This window comes from Salmo salar, chromosome 10, assembly GCF_965601325.2.
Source record: "Salmo salar chromosome 10, fSalSal1, whole genome shotgun sequence".
Lineage (NCBI taxonomy): Eukaryota > Metazoa > Chordata > Actinopteri > Salmoniformes > Salmonidae > Salmo > Salmo salar.
Window position 1 is genome coordinate 61,561,248 of NC_138300.1, and position 19,148 is coordinate 61,580,395.

The 19,148-nt window shown below is 46.7% G+C and overlaps 2 protein-coding genes across 2 annotated transcripts in view; both read left to right on the forward strand.

The window, feature by feature from the left end:
• LOC106589977 (chromosome transmission fidelity protein 18 homolog) overlaps window positions 1-11,103 on the forward strand; it is a 45,913-nt gene extending 34,810 nt beyond the window's left edge. Inside the window, exons 17-23 of the mRNA XM_082957111.1 lie at window positions 2,108-2,332; window positions 3,161-3,310; window positions 5,386-5,516; window positions 5,677-5,821; window positions 6,330-6,431; window positions 9,048-9,114; window positions 10,730-11,103. Of these exons, the coding sequence (XP_082813237.1) occupies window positions 2,108-2,332; window positions 3,161-3,310; window positions 5,386-5,516; window positions 5,677-5,821; window positions 6,330-6,431; window positions 9,048-9,114; window positions 10,730-10,851 (942 nt within the window). The 3' untranslated portion in view covers window positions 10,852-11,103. The remainder of the gene's footprint in view (window positions 1-2,107; window positions 2,333-3,160; window positions 3,311-5,385; window positions 5,517-5,676; window positions 5,822-6,329; window positions 6,432-9,047; window positions 9,115-10,729) is intronic.
• A 5,452-nt stretch (window positions 11,104-16,555) lies between these two features.
• The window catches only part of LOC106591468 (chromosome transmission fidelity protein 18 homolog), a 51,788-nt gene continuing 49,195 nt past the window's right edge, over window positions 16,556-19,148 (forward strand). Inside the window, exon 1 of the mRNA XM_082956611.1 lies at window positions 16,556-16,800. Within this exon, the coding sequence (XP_082812737.1) occupies window positions 16,710-16,800 (91 nt within the window). The 5' untranslated portion in view covers window positions 16,556-16,709. The remainder of the gene's footprint in view (window positions 16,801-19,148) is intronic.

A 19,148-nucleotide genomic window follows, 5' to 3' on the forward strand; every position in this document is an offset into this window, starting at 1 on the left:
CACAGCAGGACAGCGCACACAGCAGGACAGCGCACACAGCAGGACAGCGCACACAGCAGGACAGCGCACACAGCAGGACAGCGTACGGCAGCAGGACAGCGTACGGCAGGAGAGCCGGACAGCGTACTGCAGGACAGCGCACGGCAGGGCAGGAGGGCAGCGCACGGCAGGGCAGGAGGGCAGCGCGCGGCAGGGCAGGAGGGCAGCGCGCGGCAGGGCAGGAGGGCAGCGCGCGGCAGGGCAGGAGGGCAGCGCGCGGCAGGGCAGGAGGGCAGCGCGCGGCAGGGCAGGAGGGCAGCGCGCGCAGGAGGGCAGCGCGCGCAGGAGGGCAGCGCGCGCAGGAGGGCAGCGCGCGGCAGGGCAGGAGGGCAGCGCGCGGCAGGGCAGGAGGGCAGCAGCGCACAGCAGGGCAGGAGGGCAGCAGCGCACAGCAGGGCAGGAGGGCAGCAGCGCACAGCAGGGCAGGAGGGCAGCAGCGCACAGCAGGGCAGGAGGGCAGCAGCGCACAGCAGGGCAGGAGGGCAGCAGCGCACAGCAGGGCAGGAGGGCAGCAGCGCACAGCAGGGCAGGAGGGCAGCAGCGCACAGCAGGGCAGGAGGGCAGCAGCGCACAGCAGGGCAGGAGGGCAGCAGCGCACAGCAGGGCAGGAGGGCAGCAGCGCACAGCGCGGCAGCAGCGCACAGCGCGCGGCAGGAGGGCAGCGCGCGGCAGGAGGGCAGCGCGCGGCAGGAGGGCAGCGCGCGGCAGGACATTAGGACAGCGCACACAGCAGGACAGCGTACGGCAGGAGAGCCGGACAGCACACAGTAGGACAGCGTACGGCAGGACAGCACACGGCAGGACAGTAGGGCAGCGCACAGCAGGACAGTAGGGCAGCGCACAGCGAGCGGCAGGAGGGCAGCGCGCGGCAGGAGGGCAGCGCGCGGCAGGAGGGCAGCGCGCGGCAGGAGGGCAGCGCGCGGCAGGAGGGCAGCGCGCGGCAGGAGGGCAGCGCGACAGCACGCGGCAGGAGGGCAGCGCGACAGCACGCGACAGCACGCGGCAGGAGGACAGCGTGCGCGGCAGCACGCGGCAGGACAGCGCGCGCGGCAGGACTGCCGGACAGCGCGCGCGGCAGGACTGCCGGACAGCGCGCGCGGCAGGACACTCTCTCTCTCTCTCTGTCTCCCTCCTCTGTCTTTATCTCTCTCTCTCTCTCTCTCTCTGCCTCCCTCCTCTGTCTTTATCTCCCTCTCTCTCTCTCTGTCTCCCTCTGTCTTTATCTCTCTCTCCTGTCTTTATCTCTCTCTCTCTGTCTCCCTCCTCTGTCTTTATCTCTCTCTCTCTGTCTCCCTCCTCTGTCTTTACTCTCTCTCTCTCTCTCTCTCTCTGTCTCCCTCCTCTGTCTTTATCTCTCTCTCTCTCTCTCTCTCTCTCTGTCTCCCTCCTCTGTCTTTATCTCTCTCTCTCTCTCTCTCTGCCTCCCTCCTCTGTCTTTATCTCCCTCTCTCTCTCTCTGTCTCCCTCTGTCTTTATCTCTCTCTCCTGTCTATCTCTCTCTCCTGTCTTTATCTCTCTCTCTCTGTCTCCCTCCTCTGTCTTTATCTCTCTCTCTCTCTCTCTCTCTGTCTCCCTCCTCTGTCTTTATCTCTCTCTCTCTCTCTCTCTGTCTCCCTCCTCTGTCTTTATCTCTCTCTCTCTCTCTCTCTCTCTCTCTGCCTCCCTCCTCTGTCTTTATCTCCCTCTCTCTCTCTCTGTCTCCCTCTGTCTTTATCTCTCTCTCCTGTCTATCTCTCTCTCCTGTCTTTATCTCTCTCTCTCTGTCTCCCTCCTCTGTCTTTATCTCTCTCTCTCTCTCTCTCTCTGTCTCCCTCCTCTGTCTTTATCTCTCTCTCTCTCTCTCTCTCTCTCTGTCTCCCTCCTCTGTCTTTATCTCTCTCTCTCTCTCTCTCTCTGCCTCCCTCCTCTGTCTTTATCTCCCTCTCTCTCTCTCTGTCTCCCTCTGTCTTTATCTCTCTCTCCTGTCTATCTCTCTCTCCTGTCTTTATCTCTCTCTGTCTGTCTCTCTGTCTCTCTCTCTGTTCCCAGGGTCTCTATGATAACTTCCTGTCTCTCTCTCTGTTCCCAGGGTCTCTATGATAACTTCCTGTCTATGCGTGTGAAGGACCCCAGTCTTGGCGGAGTGTGTGAGGCTCTGGATTGGCTGGGCTTCTCAGACGGGTTGACCCAGGCCATGCTGCAAGGACAAAACTTCTCTCTGCTTCGATACCAGCCCTTCCTCCCTGTTGCTTTCCACTTCCTGTTTGCTCACACACACGTCCCCCGCATCAACTACCCCCACAGCCAGTATGAGGTAGACACACACACACACACACACACACACACACACACACACACACACACACACACACACACACACACACACACACTGCATAACATCTGTCCTAAACTATGATGATGTTCCTCAAGGGTCTGTTCTAGAACCTCTGTAATTTCAGCCATAACTCTCTATAATAATACACTTCTCTCTTCCTCTCTTCTCTCTTCCTCTCTTCCTCTCTTCCTCTCTTCCTCTTGTCCCCCTCTCTTCCCCCTCTCTTCCCCTTCTCTTCCTCCTCTCTTCCCCCTCCTCTCTTCCCCCTCCTCTCTTCCCCCTCCTCTCTTCCCCCTCCTCTCTTCCCCCTCCTCTCTTCCCCCTCTCTCCTCTTGTCCCCCTCTCTCCTCTTGTCCCCCTCTCTCCTCTTGTCCCCCTCTCTCCTCTTGTCCCCCTCTCTCCTCTCTTCCTCTCCTCCTCTCGTCCCCCTCTCTTCTCCCTCTCCTCCTCTCTTCTCTCCTCTCTTCCTCCTCACGTCCTCCTCTCTTCCTCCTCTTCCTCCTCTCTTCCCCCTCTCTCCTCTTGTCCCCCTCTCTCCTCTCTTCCTCCTCTCCTCTCGCCCCCCTCTCCTCTCGCCCCCCTCTCTTCCCCCTCTCGCCCCCCTCTCTTCCCCCTCTCTTCCCCCTCTCTTCCCCCTCTCTTCCCCCTCTCTTCGTCCTCTCTTCGTCCTCTCTTCCTCCTCTCTTCCCCCTCTCTTCCCCCTCTCTCCTCTTGTCCTCTCCTCTCTTTCCCCCTCTCTTCTCTCTTCCCCGTCTCTGCTCTTGTCCTCTTCTCTCTCCTCTCTTCTCTCCTCTCCTCTCTCTCCAGGCTCTAACTAAGACCTCAGCCAGCAGGAACGCTCTGGCGGCCATGTTGTCTGAAGTCCCAGCATGCATCAGGACCAGAATCAGTGAGCTCAGTCTCAGTCTGGACATTCTGTCTCTCCTGCTGGAAATCATCTGTCCTAAACTACGACCTGTAGGTACACACACACACACACACACACACACACACACACACATAGTGGATTATATCTGTCCTAAACAATTCATTGTTCAGGAGTCTTATGGCTTGGGGGTAAAAACTGTTGAGAAGCCTTTTGGTCCTAGACTTGGCGCTCCGGTACCGCTTGTCGTGCGGTAGCAGAGAGAACAGTCTATGACTGGGGTGGCTGGGGTCTTTGACAATTTTTAGGGCCTTCCTCTGACACCGCCTGCTGTAGAGGTCCTGGATGGCAGGAAGCTTGGCCCCAGTGATGTACTGGGCCGTACGCACTACCCTCTGTAGCGCCTTGCGGTCGGAGGCTGAGCAGTTTCCATACCGGGCGGTGATGCAGCCGGTCAGGATGCTCTCGATGGTGCAGCTGTAAAACTTTTTGATGATCTGGGGGCCCATGTCAAATCTTTTCAGTCTCCTGAGGGGGATTAGGTGTTGTCTTGCTTCACGACTGTCATGTTGTGCTTGGACCATGATAGTTTGTTGGTGATGTGGACACCGAGGAACTTGAAGCTCTCAACCTGCTCCACTACAGCCCCGTCGATGAGAATGGGGGCGTGCTCGGTCCTCCTTTTCCTGTAGTCCACGATCAGCTCCTTTGTCTTGATCGCGTTGAGGGAGAGGTTGTTATTCTGGCACCACACTGCCAGGTCTCTGACCTCCTCCCTATAGGCTGTCTCATCGTTGTCGGTGATCAGACCTACCACTGTTGTCGTTGTCAGCAAACTTAATGATGGTGTTGGAGTCGTGCCTGGCCATGCAGTCGTGGGTGAACAGGGAGTACAGGAGGGGACTGAGCACGCACCTCTGGGGAGCTCCAGTGTTGAGGATCAGCAGGGCAGATCTCTTGTTGCCTACCCATACCACCCGGGGGCGTCCCGTCAGGAAGTCCAGGATCCAGTTACAGAGGGAGGTGTTTAGTCCCAGGGTCCTTAGCTTAGTGATGAGCTTTGTGGGCACTATGGTGTTGAACGCTGAGCTGTAGCCAATTAATATTATTCTCACATAGGTGTTCCTTTTGTCCAGGTGGGAAAGGCCAGTGTGGAGTGCGATTTGAAATTGCTTCATCTGTGGATCTGTTGGGGTGATATGCGATTTGAAATGGGTGTAGAGTTTCCGGGATGATGGTGTTGTGAGCTATGACCTGACTTTCAAAGCACTTCATGGCTACCGACGTGAGTGCTACTGGTCGGTAGTCATTTAGGCAGGTTACCTTCGCTTCCTTGGGCACAGGGACTATGGTGGTCTGCTTGAAACATGTTGGTATTACAGACTCAGTCAGGGAGAGGTTGAAAATGTCAGTGAAGACACTTGCCAGTTGTTCAGCGCATGCTGGCCCTGCGGCTTTGTGAATGTTGACTTGTTTAAAGGTCTTGCTCACATCGGCTACTGTGAGCGTTTACCACACAGTCATCCAGAACAGCTGGTGCTGTCGTGCATGCTTCAGTGTTGCTTGCCTCGAAGCGAGCATAAATGGCATTTAGCTCGTCTGGTAGGGCTCGCGTCACTGGGCAGCTCGCGGGTGGGTTTCCCTTTTTAGTCCGTAATAGTTTGCTAGCCCTGCCACATCCGACGAGCGTCAGAGCCGGTGTAGTAGGATTCAATCTTAGTCCTGTATTGATGCTTTGCTTGTTTGAGGGTTCATCTGAGGGCATAGAGGGATTTCTTAGAAGCGTCGGGATTAGTCTCCCGCTCCTTGAAAGCGGCAGCTCTAGCCTTTAGCTCGGTGCGGATGTTACCTGGAAATCCGTGGCTTCTGGTGAATAACAGGAAGTGGTTAGTAACATGTTCCTGTTTGTCCAGGTGAACCCCCAGCTGGTCCTCTCCAGAGGGGGAGTTAGGTGGTGAATAACAGGAAGTGGGTAGTAACAAGTTCCTGTTTGTCCAGGTGAACCCCCAGCTGGTCCTCTCCAGGGGGGAGTTAGGTGGTGAATAACAGGAAGTGGGTAGTAACGTGTTTCCTGTTTGTCCAGGTGAACCCCCAGCTGGTCCTCTCTGGGGGGGGTTAGGTGGTGAATAACAGGAAGTGGGTAGTAATGTGTTTCCTGTTTGTCCAGGTGAACCCTCAGCTGTTCAGCGACAGAGAGAAACAGCAGCTGGTCGATCTGATCGACACCATGATCTCCTACAACCTCTCGTACAGACAGGACAGAACGCCTGATGGACAATACGTCTACGTTCTGGAGCCGTGAGTAACACACACACACACCTAACGCACACACACACACACACACACACACACACACACACACACCTAACGCGCGCGCACACACACCTAACGCACAACACACACACCTAACGCACACACACACGGGGCCCTGACCACGTGTGTGTGTGTGTGTGTGTAGGCGCGTGGAGCAGGTGGTGTGTTTCCCAGGCTTGCCCCCCCGCAGACAGCTGACCTACCAGACCAAACAGACGATCAGCAGAGAGACTGACCAGGAGAGGATGAGGAGAGCAGAATCACTGATGCAGCTACGCAACCCGCACACGGTCAGTTACACACACACACACACAAACACACACACGGTCAGACACACACACGGTCAGTTACACACACACACACACACACGGTCAGACACACACACACACATGGTCAGACACACACACACGGTCAGACACACACACACACACACACACACACACACACATAGGGGGGTATCAGAGTATTAGATTATAGAGAATGGATCATGGTGTGTAGGGGGGTACCAGAGTGTTAGATTATAGAGAATGGATCATGGTGTGTAGGGGGGGTACCAGAGTGTTAGATTATAGAGAATGGATCATGGTGTGTAGGGGGGGTACCAGAGTGTTAGATTATAGAGAATGGATCATGGTGTGTAGGGGGGTACCAGAGTGTTAGATTATAGAGAATGGATCATGGTGTGTAGGGGGGGTACCAGAGTGTGGATTCAAATCATGTTTTTTCTGTCTGTCTGTCTGTCTGTCTGTCTGTCTGTCTGTCTGTCTGTCTGTCTGTCTGTCTGTCTGTCTGTCTCAGGAGGAGAAGGTGAAGCAGCCTAAGGTGGTGACGACGTCGTCCGTCAGGAACCACCAGCAGAGGCTGGAGAACATCCTGAGGAACACTGTAGTCGAGATCAGGGTGAGAACACACGGTATTCACACACCCACGGTATTCACACACCCACGGTATTCACACACCCACACGGTATTCACACACACACACACACACACGGTATTCACACACCTTTATTTGGAAAGTGGTGGATCTGATCCTAGATCAATACAACAGGTGTAGACCTCACAGTGAAATGCTGATTTACAGGCCCTAACCAAGAATGCAGGTTTTTTTCAATCCTGATAAGTATACAAGTAACAAGTAAGTAATAAAGAGCAGCAGTAAAATAACAATAGCGAGGCTATATACAAGGGTACCGGTACAGAGTCAATGTGGAGGCTATATACAGGGGGTACCGGTACAGAGTCAATGTGGAGGCTATATACAGGGGGTACCGGTACAGAGTCAATGTGGAGGCTTGGGGGGGTAGAAGCTGTTCAGCTATTCTTTGTGAATACAGCAAATCAGTCACTCAGACTGTCAGTCACTCACTGTCTGTCAGTCACTCACTGTCTGTCAGTCACTCACTGTCTGTCAGTCACTCACTGTCTGTCAGTCACTCACTGTCTGTCAGTCACTCACTGTCAGTCAGTCACTCAGACAGTCACAGTCACTCAGACAGTCACAGTCACTCAGACAGTCACTCAGACAGTCACTCAGTCAGTCACTCAGACAGTCACTCAGTCAGTCACAGACACTCACAGTCAGACACTCACAGTCAGACAGTCACTCACTGTCAGTCACTCAGACACTCAGACACTCAGTCACTCAGACACTCAGACACTCAGACACTCAGACACTCAGTCACTCAGTCACTCAGTCACTCAGTCACTCAGTCACTCAGACAGTGAGACAGTCAGTCAGATACTCAGACAGTCACTCAGACAGTCACTCAGACACTCACAGTCACTCAGTGAGTCAGTCAGTCAGACTGATATTCAGTCAGTCATATAATCAGTCTGTCACTCACTCTGTCACTCACTCACTCACTCAGACTGGCAGTCACTCACTCACTCACTCAGACTGGCAGTCACTCACTCACTCACTCACTCACTCAGACTGGCAGTCACTCACTCACTCACTCAGACTGGCAGTCACTCACTCACTCACTCACTCAGACTGGCACTCACTCACCACTCACTCACTCACTCACTCACTCCTCACTCACTCACTCACTCAGACTGGCAGTCAGTCAGATACTCAGCCAGACAGTCAGATAGTCACACAGACAGTCAGTCAGACTGATATTCAGCCAGTCATACACTCACTCTGTCACTCACTCACTCTGTCACTCACTCACTCTGTCACTCACTCACTCTGTCACTCTGTCACTCTGTCACTCTGTCACTCACAGTCAGATAGTCAGTCAGACAATATTTGGTGTTTTATGTAATTATCTCTGTACCTCTTTCTCTCTCTCCAGTTTATCTCCATCTGTCTCCCTCTCTCTCTCTCTCTCTCCAGTATCTCTCCATCTAGCCTTCACCCCAAGGCTCTTATCTATTTGTTTTTAACTTCTCACTTGATTAATAAACATCCATAAAGATAAAATAAAGATACATTTTTCTGAAATGTGCACTGGTTCACTTCCTCGTGGATTTAACAGAATGGAGTGGTGTTAATGTGGTATATCTAGGAGGACAAAGCTAATCTCAAGGAAGGAGAGAATCACGACAGAGAGGGAGAGGGGGAGGGAGAGAGAGAGAGGGAGGGAGAGACTGAGGGAGGGATGGGAGGGAGAGACTGAGGGAGGGACGGAGGGGAAGAGAGAGGGACGGAGAGGGAGAGACAGAGAGGGAGAGACAGATGGAGGGAGAGACAGATGGAGGGAGAGACAGATGGAGGGAGAGACAGATGGAGGGATGGAGAGAGAGAGGGTGATGAGCCCAGATCCCAGGAGCTCTGAAACCAGGTTAATGACAGATGGTGTGTATTAGACTCTGAAACCAGGTTAATGGTGTGTATTAGACTCTGAAACCAGGTTAATGGTGTGTATTAGACTCTGAAACCAGGTTAATGGTGTGTATTAGACTCTGAAACCAGGTTAATGACAGATGGTGTGTATTAGACTCTGAAATCAGGTTAATGACAGATGGTGTGTATTAGACTCTGAAACCAGGTTAATGACAGATGCTGTGTATTAGACTCTGAAACCAGGTTAATAACAGATGGTGTGTATTAGACTCTGAAACCAGGTTAATGACAGATGGTGTGTATTAGACTCTGAAACCAGGTTAATGACAGATGGTGTGTATTAGTCTCTGAAACCAGGTTAATGACAGATGGTGTGTATTAGTCTCTGAAACCAGGTTAATGACAGATGGTGTGTATTAGTCTCTGAAACCAGGTTAATGACAGATGGTGTGTATTAGTCTCTGAAACCAGGTTAATGACAGATGGTGTGTATTAGTCTCTGAAACCAGGTTAATGGTGTGTATTAGACTCTGAAACCAGGTTATTGGTGTGTATTAGTCTCTGAAACCAGGTTAATGGTGTGTATTAGACTCTGAAACCAGGTTAATGCTGTGTATTAGACTCTGAAACCAGGTTAATGACAGATGGTGTGTATTAGACTCTGAAACCAGGTTAATGACTGGATAAGAGCGCTGTTAAATTACTAAAATGTCGTCTGTGTTGCAGCCGGAGGTGGATTTCTTTGGCCGAGCCGTCGCCCCCAAGGAGAAACCACAGGTGGTCTCTGCTACAGGTAACATTACATTTAACGTAGCATCTCTGCTAGAGGTAACATTACATTTAACGTAGCATCTCTGCTAGAGGTAACAATACATTTAACGTAGCATCTCTGATCCAGGTAACATTACATTTAACGTAGCATCTCTGATCCAGGTAACATTACATTTAACGTAGCATCTCTGATCCAGGTAACAACACATTTAACGTAGCATCTGTGATTCAGGTAACAATACATTTAACGTAGCATCTCTGCTACAGGTAACAATACATTTAACGTAGCATCTCTGCTACAGGTAACATTACATTTAACGTAGCATCTCTGCTACAGGTAACAATACATTTAACGTAGCATCTCTGCTACAGGTAACAATACATTTAACGTAGCATCTCTGCTACAGGTAACAATAATACATTTAACGTAGCATCTCTGCTACAGGTAACAACACATTTAACGTAGCATCTGTGATTCAGGTAACAATACATTTAACGTAGCGTCTCTGCTACAGGTAACAATACATTTAACGTAGCGTCTCTGCTACAGGTAACATTACATTTAACGTAGCATCTCTGCTACAGGTAACAACACATTTAACGTAGCATCTGTGATTCAGGTAACAACACATTTAACGTAGCGTCTCTGCTACAGGTAACAATACATTTATTGTATTGTTACCTGCAATCAATCCCCCATTGCTGACTACAAATGATCTATAACTTGGCTAATAACTCACTAACTAGAAAAGGATATTAACAATATGCACACGTGGCTACATGCAGCTCTCGATTTGATCTCAAAACAAGTGCATCTACTCACGACCGCTCATGCTGTAAACACAGTCCAGTGCATCTACTCACGACCGCTCATGCTGTAAACACAGTCCAGTGCATCTACTCACGACCGCTCATGCTGTAAACACAGTCCAGTGCATCTACTCACGACCGCTCATGCTGTAAACACAGTCCAGTTCAAAGTGAAGGGCACAGATCCATATATGGCAATGGTCTATTTGCATATAGGCCTACTGCAGCTCTGATTGGTTATGGCGCACCGGTCTGTGTACGAGCTGAGTAGTGCGTGTCAATGCAATAGAATCCTACTCCGATGCGTTCTGCCTACAACAAACTCTCTTGCGTAGTTCGTTTTGTTTCGGTATGTTGCATTGAAAGTGTCTAATATCGTGTTGATTCGATCACAACAGCCACAGTAAAGGGACACGTTGATAGTGTTAACAAGAGAAAACTCTAGAACGGCGGTAACGGTTCACGATTACTTTCTGGGTCCAAACACAAGCCGAGATCTACCCGCTCAGATTAGTTTTTTTTAAATGGCTTTAAAAAAAAATGTAAGCCTATACAACAACCAGTTGATGGACTAGGAATGTCTTGGAGATGGACGTGACCACTCTGCTTTAGGAAGGTCAGGCTGGTTCTTATCTTCTGGGGGCTGATATTACTGTCTCAGTCCCCGGGGGAGGGAGACACGGGGCAGTCTGGGGGCTGATATTACTGTCTCAGTCCCCGGGGGGGAGACACGGGGCAGTCTGGGGGCTGATGAGGGAACATTGTTCATATGTCTGTATCTGTGTGTGTTTTAACCATAAACTGTCTCTCTCTCCGTCTGTCACTAGGGGAGGTGTGTGTGGAGGTTGCCATGGGGACAGCGGTTGGCAACAGTGACGTGTGGTTCCGTTTCAACGAGGGCGTGTCCAACGCCGTGCGACGCAACATCTACATCAGAGAACTGCTATAACACACACACACACACACGTTAGAATGTTAGTATGTAAATGACCACGAGTCAATCTGTCAAACCACCTCTTTATTATGTTTGATTGACAGTGGAAACAGCCAATAAAAACGTTTGTATTCTGATTGACAGTAGAAACAGCCAATAAAATCATTTGTATTCTGATTGACAGTAGAAACAGCCAATAAAAACAGTGTATTCTGATTGACAGTGGGGTAAAAAGCCAATAAAAAGTGAGTTTGTTGTTAACTAAAATCAATCTGGTTCTTTTAACAAAGGAAGGGAGCTACTTTCAATGCAGGACATTCTGCTCATAGGAAGGAAGGGGACTACTTTCAATGCAGGACATGCTGCTCACAGGAAGGAAGGGGACTACTTTCAACTAAAACCATAGACATGGATGTACAAATAAATAGGACGGGATAACTTTGTGTGTGTGTGTGTGTCTCAGTGTTGTGTGTGTATCCGTGTGTGCGTCCGTTAGAGGATCACACATTTGCCTTTCTCCACCCAGGGGTTGGCCCTCATCAGCTCTGGGTTCAGGAACGGGTCGTCACACACACACCCCTCGATCCATTTCACCAGCCTGCCAAGAGAACACACACACACACACCCCGTTAGACCACACCCCTCGATCCACTGGGATTCAATCCGATCTCAGGTTGAGGTTCTAGGTGTTTTTTAAAGGTTCTGATTGGGCCGACAGTGTTTACCGGGAATAGGATCTCCCCTAACGCGGAAACATGTGCCTTTTAAAACCCATGATGGGTTTGAATCACAGACTTCGACAAGTTTGCTAGATTGAACCCCAGACTTCGACAAGTTTGCTAGATTGAATCCCGGGCTTAGACAAGGTTGCTAGATTGAATCCCAGACTTGGACAAGGTTGCTAGATTGAATCCCAGACTTGGACAAGGTTGCTAGATTGAATCCCAGACTTGGACAAGGTTGCTAGATTGAATCCCAGACTTGGACAAGGTTGCTAGATTGAATCCCAGACTTGGACAAGGTTGCTAGATTGAATCCCAGACTTAGACAAGGTTGCTAGATTGAATCCCGGACTTAGACAAGGTTGCTAGATTGAATCCCGGACTTAGACAAGGTTGCTAGATTGAATCCTAGATGAGACTTGTTTTTACAACCTGACCCAACAATCCGAACTATTCACTATTCACTATTGTTTCTGCCTGAACAGCTTTAAATATGTCAACCAAAGTGCAGCAGCCTAGTGGTTAGAGCACTGGGCCGGTCAACGAAAGGTCCCTGGTTTGAATACCGGAGCGGAACAAGCTGAACAATCTGTTGATGTGACCTTGAGCAAGGCATTTAAACCCATAATGATTTCCAGGGAGGGACATACAACTGTGGCTGACCCTGTAAAACAACACATTACACTGCACCTATCATACTACTATATAGATCACAGTGGTGTGGAGACCAGCCAACATCACTATATAGATCACAGTGGTGTGGAGACCAGCCAACACCACTATATAGATCACAGTGGTGTGGAGACCAGTGGACCACTATAGAGATCACAGTGGTGTGGAGACCAGTAGTGAATGCATGCATTTCATACATTTTTTTTTTCTTCTGTGCTGGCCCCCCATGGGAATCGAACCCGCAAACACCATGCTCTACCAACTGAGCTACAGGGAACCCCTGTTTTAATACATTTGCAAACATTTCTGTAAACCTGTTTTCAATTTGTCATTATGGGATATTGTGTCTAGATTGCTGAGGATTTTTTGGTATTTAATATATTTTAAAGGCTGTAACGTAACAAAAGGGTCGTCCAAAGGGGAGCACTTCACACGCGTGGCGTGTGAAGTGCTCATAACTTACTTTAAAACCTGTTGGGGATCTGATCCCGGTATTGGGATTTATTGTCAAGAGACCATGGCGAGAAATTCAAAACTGCAAGAATCTAATAATTTCAATTTCTCAAACAATCAACTATTTTTCACCATTTGAAAGATAAACATCTCCTAAATCCAACCACATTGTCCGATTTCAAAGAGGCTTTACGGCGAAAGCATAAAGTTAGGTTATGTTAGGAGAGTACATTGAAAATAGCTGTGTGTAATGTTTTGTCAATTCAAAGACAGGCGTCACCAAAAGCAGATAACCAGCTAAAATGATGCACTAACCTTTGACAATCTTCCTCAGATGACACTCCTAGGACATTATGTTATACAATACATGCATTTTTTGTTCCATCAAGTTCATATTTATATCCAAAAACAGCATTTTACAGTAGCGGTGAAATTCAGAATTTTTTTCCCCTCAAATGCTTCCGGTGAATCAACGTTACAATTTACAAAATTACTATTCGAAAACATTGGTAAATTATAATGTTGTCATTCAAAGAATTATAGTTTAACATTTCGTAAATGCTACTGCATTGCCAGATTTCAAAATAACTTTACTGGGAAATCACACTTTGCAATAAACGGGGTGCTGTGCTAAGAACAATAGGCTAGGATATACAGGTTAGCACCATCTTGTAACCATCTAATATCAATAATACTATTGTCAATAATCCCTTACCTTTGATTATCTTCATCCATTGGCACTTCCAGGAATCCCAGGTCCACAACAAATGTGGTTTCTTTCGACAAAGTTCATAATTTATGTCCAAATAACTCCAAGTTGTTCCATGTTGTTAGCGCTTCGGTAGGCTACTCAAAAGTAGGGGGGGAGTCACGACGAAAAGTTGTAAAAAATTATCTATTTACGTTCGTTCAAACATGTCAAACGTTGTTTAGCATCAATCTTTAGGGCCATTTTTAACGTGAAACATCAGTAATGTTTCAACCCGACCTCTCCTGTGTCTTGAAAAACGTTTTTGAAAAATGTCTCGCCTCACATGAATGCGCAATAATGAAGTGAGGACATCCCAGGGACGTCAACTTCTCTTCCTTGTCATCCGGTCTCTGTTCATCATAGACGCTTCAAACAACTTTATAAAGATCGTTGACATCTAGTGGAAGCCGTAGGAAGTGCGAAATGAATCCTTTGTCACTGTGTGATCTATTAGCAATGACTCGAAAATAGTACAGCCACAAAATTCTCATTTCCTGGTTGTATTTTTCTCAGGTTTTTGCCTGCCATATGAGTTTTGTTATACTTACAGACACCATTCAAACAGTTTGAGAAAATTCAGAGTGTTTTCCATCCAAATCTGTTAATAATATGCATATCCTAGCTTCTGAGTTGGTGTAGGAGGCAGTTAAAAATGGGCACATATTTTTTTCAAAATTCTCAATACTGCCCCCTAGCCCCAACAGGTTGAAACACTAATACAAAAACAACCGACAACAGTTCCATCAGGTGAACATACACTAAACAGGAAAACAACTACCCACAAACAACAGGAAAAAAACACCCCTACTAAATATGACCTCCAATTAGAGGCAACGAGGAACAGCTGCCTCTAATTGAAGGTCAACCCAATAAACCTCAACATAGAAATAGATAACTAGAACTCAAGCTTAGAAATAGAGAACATAGAACAAACACAAACACCCCCGTTACGCCCTGACTACTCTACCGTAGAAAATAAGAACTTATATTGGTGAGGACGTGACAGTAAGACAGGGGAACCTATCTCAACATGACAGAAAGTAAGACAGTGGAACCCATCTCAACATGACAGAAAGTAAGACAGTGGAACCCATCTCAACATGACAGAAAGTAAGACAGGGGAACCCATCTCAACATGACAGAAAGTAAGACAGGAGAACCCATCTCAACATGACAGAAAGTAAGACAGGAGAACCTATTTCAACATGACGGAGAGTAAGACAGGGGAACCTATTTCTCAGCTGTGAGTTGTTATTTTTTTCATTTTCGTTTTGTTTCGGTATGTTGCATTGAAAGTGTCTAATATCGTGTTGATTCGAGCACTCCTGGAAGTGACAGATTTTGACTCATATTGAGTGATAAGACTGAGCTATTTAAAAACACTTTTTCAACATTTCAAGATAGCAGTTAGTTCAGTTTGATCTTATTAAAGACAGCTGTATATTATTTTTTTTGACCCAAAAATATTCTATGTTCACACCCACTTTTTTTGCACTATGTTTGAAGGCTGTCAACTTCTCAGGAGGAGAATCACTTAGCCTTTCAACTAATTTTCAAATGATAGGATGCCTATTTAAAAACACTTTTTCAACATTTCAAGATAGCAGTTAGTTCAGTTTTATCTTATTAAAGACAGCTGTATAATTTTTTTATTCATTTTGACATATTTTTTGGGACCACTTTTTTTGCTCTGTTTGAAGGCTGTCAGCTTCTTCTCAGGAAGAGAATCACTTAGCCTTTCGACTAATTTTCAAATTATAGGATGCCTATTTTAAAACACTTTCTCTACATTTCAAGATAGCAGTTAGTTAATATTGAGCATATCAAAGACAGCTGCAACTTTATTTTATTAATTTTCACACAAATTTTTTTACCCAAAATTATTCTAATTCCACAGTCTCTGTCAATGAACTATGTTGAGCTGTGTGCCTGGTGATTGAACAGGTTACCAGGTGTGTTTTTGAATATAGTTCTTAATGGCTTCAGTGGTGTGCTGGGGTCCATTGCTTGCTAAGGGGGAACCTCCCACCCGGGTTTAGCCAACAGGGGGCGCACCCAACCCCTCTAGTAAAACTGAATGTCTCTCTCTCTCTCTCTCTCTCTCTCTCTCTCTCTCTCTCTCTCTCTCTCTCTCTCTCTCTCTCTCTCTCTCTCTCTCTCAGGCTATGAAAAAGCCCCACCTCCTCTCGCTCAGCCATTCTTACTGTTGGATACATAAATATCCAACAAGTCAACACACTGGAGACATGACCTTCTGTTATTATTAACAACTGTTTAATTAACAGACAGAGACACAATGGTAGAGTTTAGTCTCTCCACCTGACTCTTTCTGCTTTTCACAAAGAAAGATATTATATTTTACAGAGATCTTGTGTTAGAAATACTCACCAATTTAGTTTTTACTCTGGTTTTTTATCCTCAGTAGTGTAGAATTTATTATGCTGTTTAATTAAACTGACCTGTCCGACGGATACGGAAGCACCCAGGAGGAATATAAATATCTGAACCAAAGAGTTTCTAAACCAAGAGGCGCAACATTGCGAGACTTCTGGGAACAGAAATAGACCTAAACTGACCTGTCCGAAGGATACGGAAGCACCCCGGAACATAAATATCTGAACCACTTCCGGGAACATTTATGAAATAGACCTAAACTGACCTGTCCAGGGGTGTTTTGAGAAATCAATGAGAAGAAGAAGTGAACAAATCTTCCTTATATATAGTTGTTAATTTTCACCTGAAATCTTTAAAGTCACAATCTAGATTCAAGACAATGTTTTTAAAAGTAGTTGAACCATGTTATTACTCTAACCTCGTGAAAATAACTAATTGACACGTTTTCATTTTCGGCAGAAACAACTTTATATAATATATATATATATATAAAATCAAAGTCACGCTATTGTGATATATATATATAGCGTGACTTTGATTTTGACTTTGACTTTGATTTTTTGCGCAGTTCGGCATTGACGTCGCTTATAATAAGTGTGATCGGTGGATTTCTATTGGAGAAGCAGTTTATTCTGGACCATCCAATCACAAGCGAGAAAAAAATAACTTTAACCCGGAAATAGTTAACCCAAAGAGTTTTACCGCGGAAATTAAGCAGATAGACTGAGACGGGAGAAGAATTAAAAACAAATAAAAAACCACTGAACAGACTAAAAAAAGTAGTATTAAATAGATATTATTGTCATCATATTATTATTATACACTAGTAAAAGACCTCGGCAGGTCAGTCACATAGAGATATTAAACTTTGACCGACTTCTATGGACGAGGAGTACGACGAGATGTTCGGGACACCGGACGAGTACGAACAACAGTTCGCCGATGAGCTGCAGGTTCTGGCTGAGATGGACTGTGAGTAGTAGTCAAGCTAGACGGAATAACAAGTTAATCTGGTCTGGTCAACACTTAAATATACAACAGTATTATTATTATTATTATTATTATTATGAATAAACCGACTGGACGTCAGGTGATATAATAGTCAAGCTAGACGGAATAACAAGTTAGTCTGGTTAACACTTAAATATCCAACAGTATTATTATTATTATTATGATGATTAAACCGACTGGACGTCAGGTGATATAATAGTCAAGCTAGACGGAATAACAAGTTAGTCTGGTCTGGTCAACACTTAAATATCCAACAGTATTATTATTATTTATTATTATTAATATTAAACCGTTTTGAAAAGTTGCTTTATAAGGGGGGGGGGGGGGGGGGGGTCGTCAATATTTACAACAGGTGTGGACTTTACTGTGAAATGCTTACTTACGAGCCCTTCTCCAACAATGCACAGTTAAAACAGTAGGAAAAGGATTAGAAACAGAAAATAGTAAGACAATAGCCAGTGGAGACCCGTTTTTTTGCATGTTATTTTGGCGTTAATACGTGTCACATCAGTTAGCAAACAATGTAAAAAATAAATATATATATTATTTAAAAAATCATTGTGTTAAAAAAGCCGCATGCAAACTTGGTCTCTTTTTTTTGTTTTCTTGAGTAAAGCAGCTCCAAAATGCAGGTGTTTCAGCCCAGCTCAGTGCTTTCTGTGGTGGAGGGGCAGCCAGGGGAAAATACGGAGCGTTGCGCCATGATTGGCTCACTGTTCTGTCGCACATGGGGACACTAAGTCAACGCCAAATCTAAGGGTAGAGCTCTAAAATTCAAGGCCCTTTGGGTGCTGCCATAGAGTTGCATTAGAAGTGCCCATCCAAGAAGTCTTAAGGTCATTGGCCATAGATGCAGTGGGTTAACTCGTATACTTGCGTTCTCTGTCCTCAATTGCGTTTCCTCGTCTCCTTCTCAAAACCCATTGAATGAGAAGGTCAGAGGTCCCTACCCTCTCACCTTCTTATCCAATGTGTTTTGAGGAGGAGGTCGAGGACGTGAGGAATGTGGGAAATGCAGTGGTACTCCCTCTCAAAGCCCATTGGAGCAGGGAAGGTTCCTCAACTCCCTCACAAAGCCCATTGGTGGAGAGCAGGGAAGGATCCACACCTCCCTCTCAAAGCCCATTGGTGGAGAGCAGGGAAGGATCCGCACCTCCCTCTCAAAGCCCATTGGAGGAGAGCAGGGAAGGATCCGCACATCCCTCACAAAGCCTATTGGTGGAGAGCAGGGAAGGATCCGCACCTCCCTCTCAAAGCCCATTGGTGGAGAGCAGGGAAGGATCCGCACCTCCCTCTCAAAGCCTATTGGTGGAGAGCAGGGAAGGATCCTCCCCTCAGGCTACAATGCACTTTCAACGAGAGGCAAGTAGTGGAGTAAACAAGGACAGAGGAAGCCAGAATGAGATGTCTAGTAAATCACACACACACTGCTTGTAGAGTTTACTGGTTATAATGGTGTCATTATTGGAAAGATTTACTTGACCGAACCCATTGTATTATATTATTGTATTAAAACATATAGAACAGGACTGTTTAACATGGCTATAAATGATAGAGAAGTTGGACTAAACCACAAACAGACCTGCTACTAGGCAGGACAAAGAGACATGCTGTGTCCATATGGCATTTAGAATGACATGTAGATGGTGTGTTGTTGCTAGGGGGAGTTATGGTCTCATTGTGTTGTTGCTAGGGGGAGTTATGGTCTCATTGTGTTGTTGCTAGGGGAGTTATGGTCTCATTGTGTTGTTGCTAGGGGGAGTTGTGGTCTCATTGTAACATGTAGATGTTGTTGCTAGGGGGAGTTACGGTCTCATTGACATGTAGATGTTGTTGCTAGGGGGAGTTACGGTCTCATTGACATGTAGATGTTGTTGCTAGGGGGAGTTTTGGTCTCATTGTGACGTGTAGATGTTGTTGCTAGGGGGAGTTACGGTCTCATTGTGACGTGTAGCTGTTGTGTTGTTGCTAGGGTGAGTTGTGGTCTCATTGTGACATGTAGATGTTGTGGTGTTGCTAGGGGGAGTTATGGTCTCATTGTGTTGCTAGGTGTTGTGTTTCTAGGGGGAGTCTTATTTTTGTAACTGTGAAGCTGGAAGAAAATTATATTTGAATGTTTACCAAACCATTTTGAAATGTTGAACCTGGTGTCTGGTCCCTGTATTTATAGAAAGAGCCAAGTACAGAAATAGTTTCACTAATATCCTACTAGTCAGTGACGACTGTATTGAGTTTGACAGCGTCTATGTGAGTTTTCTTCCAGTATTATAGACACCCCTTTCCAGTATTATAGACACCCCTTTCCAGTA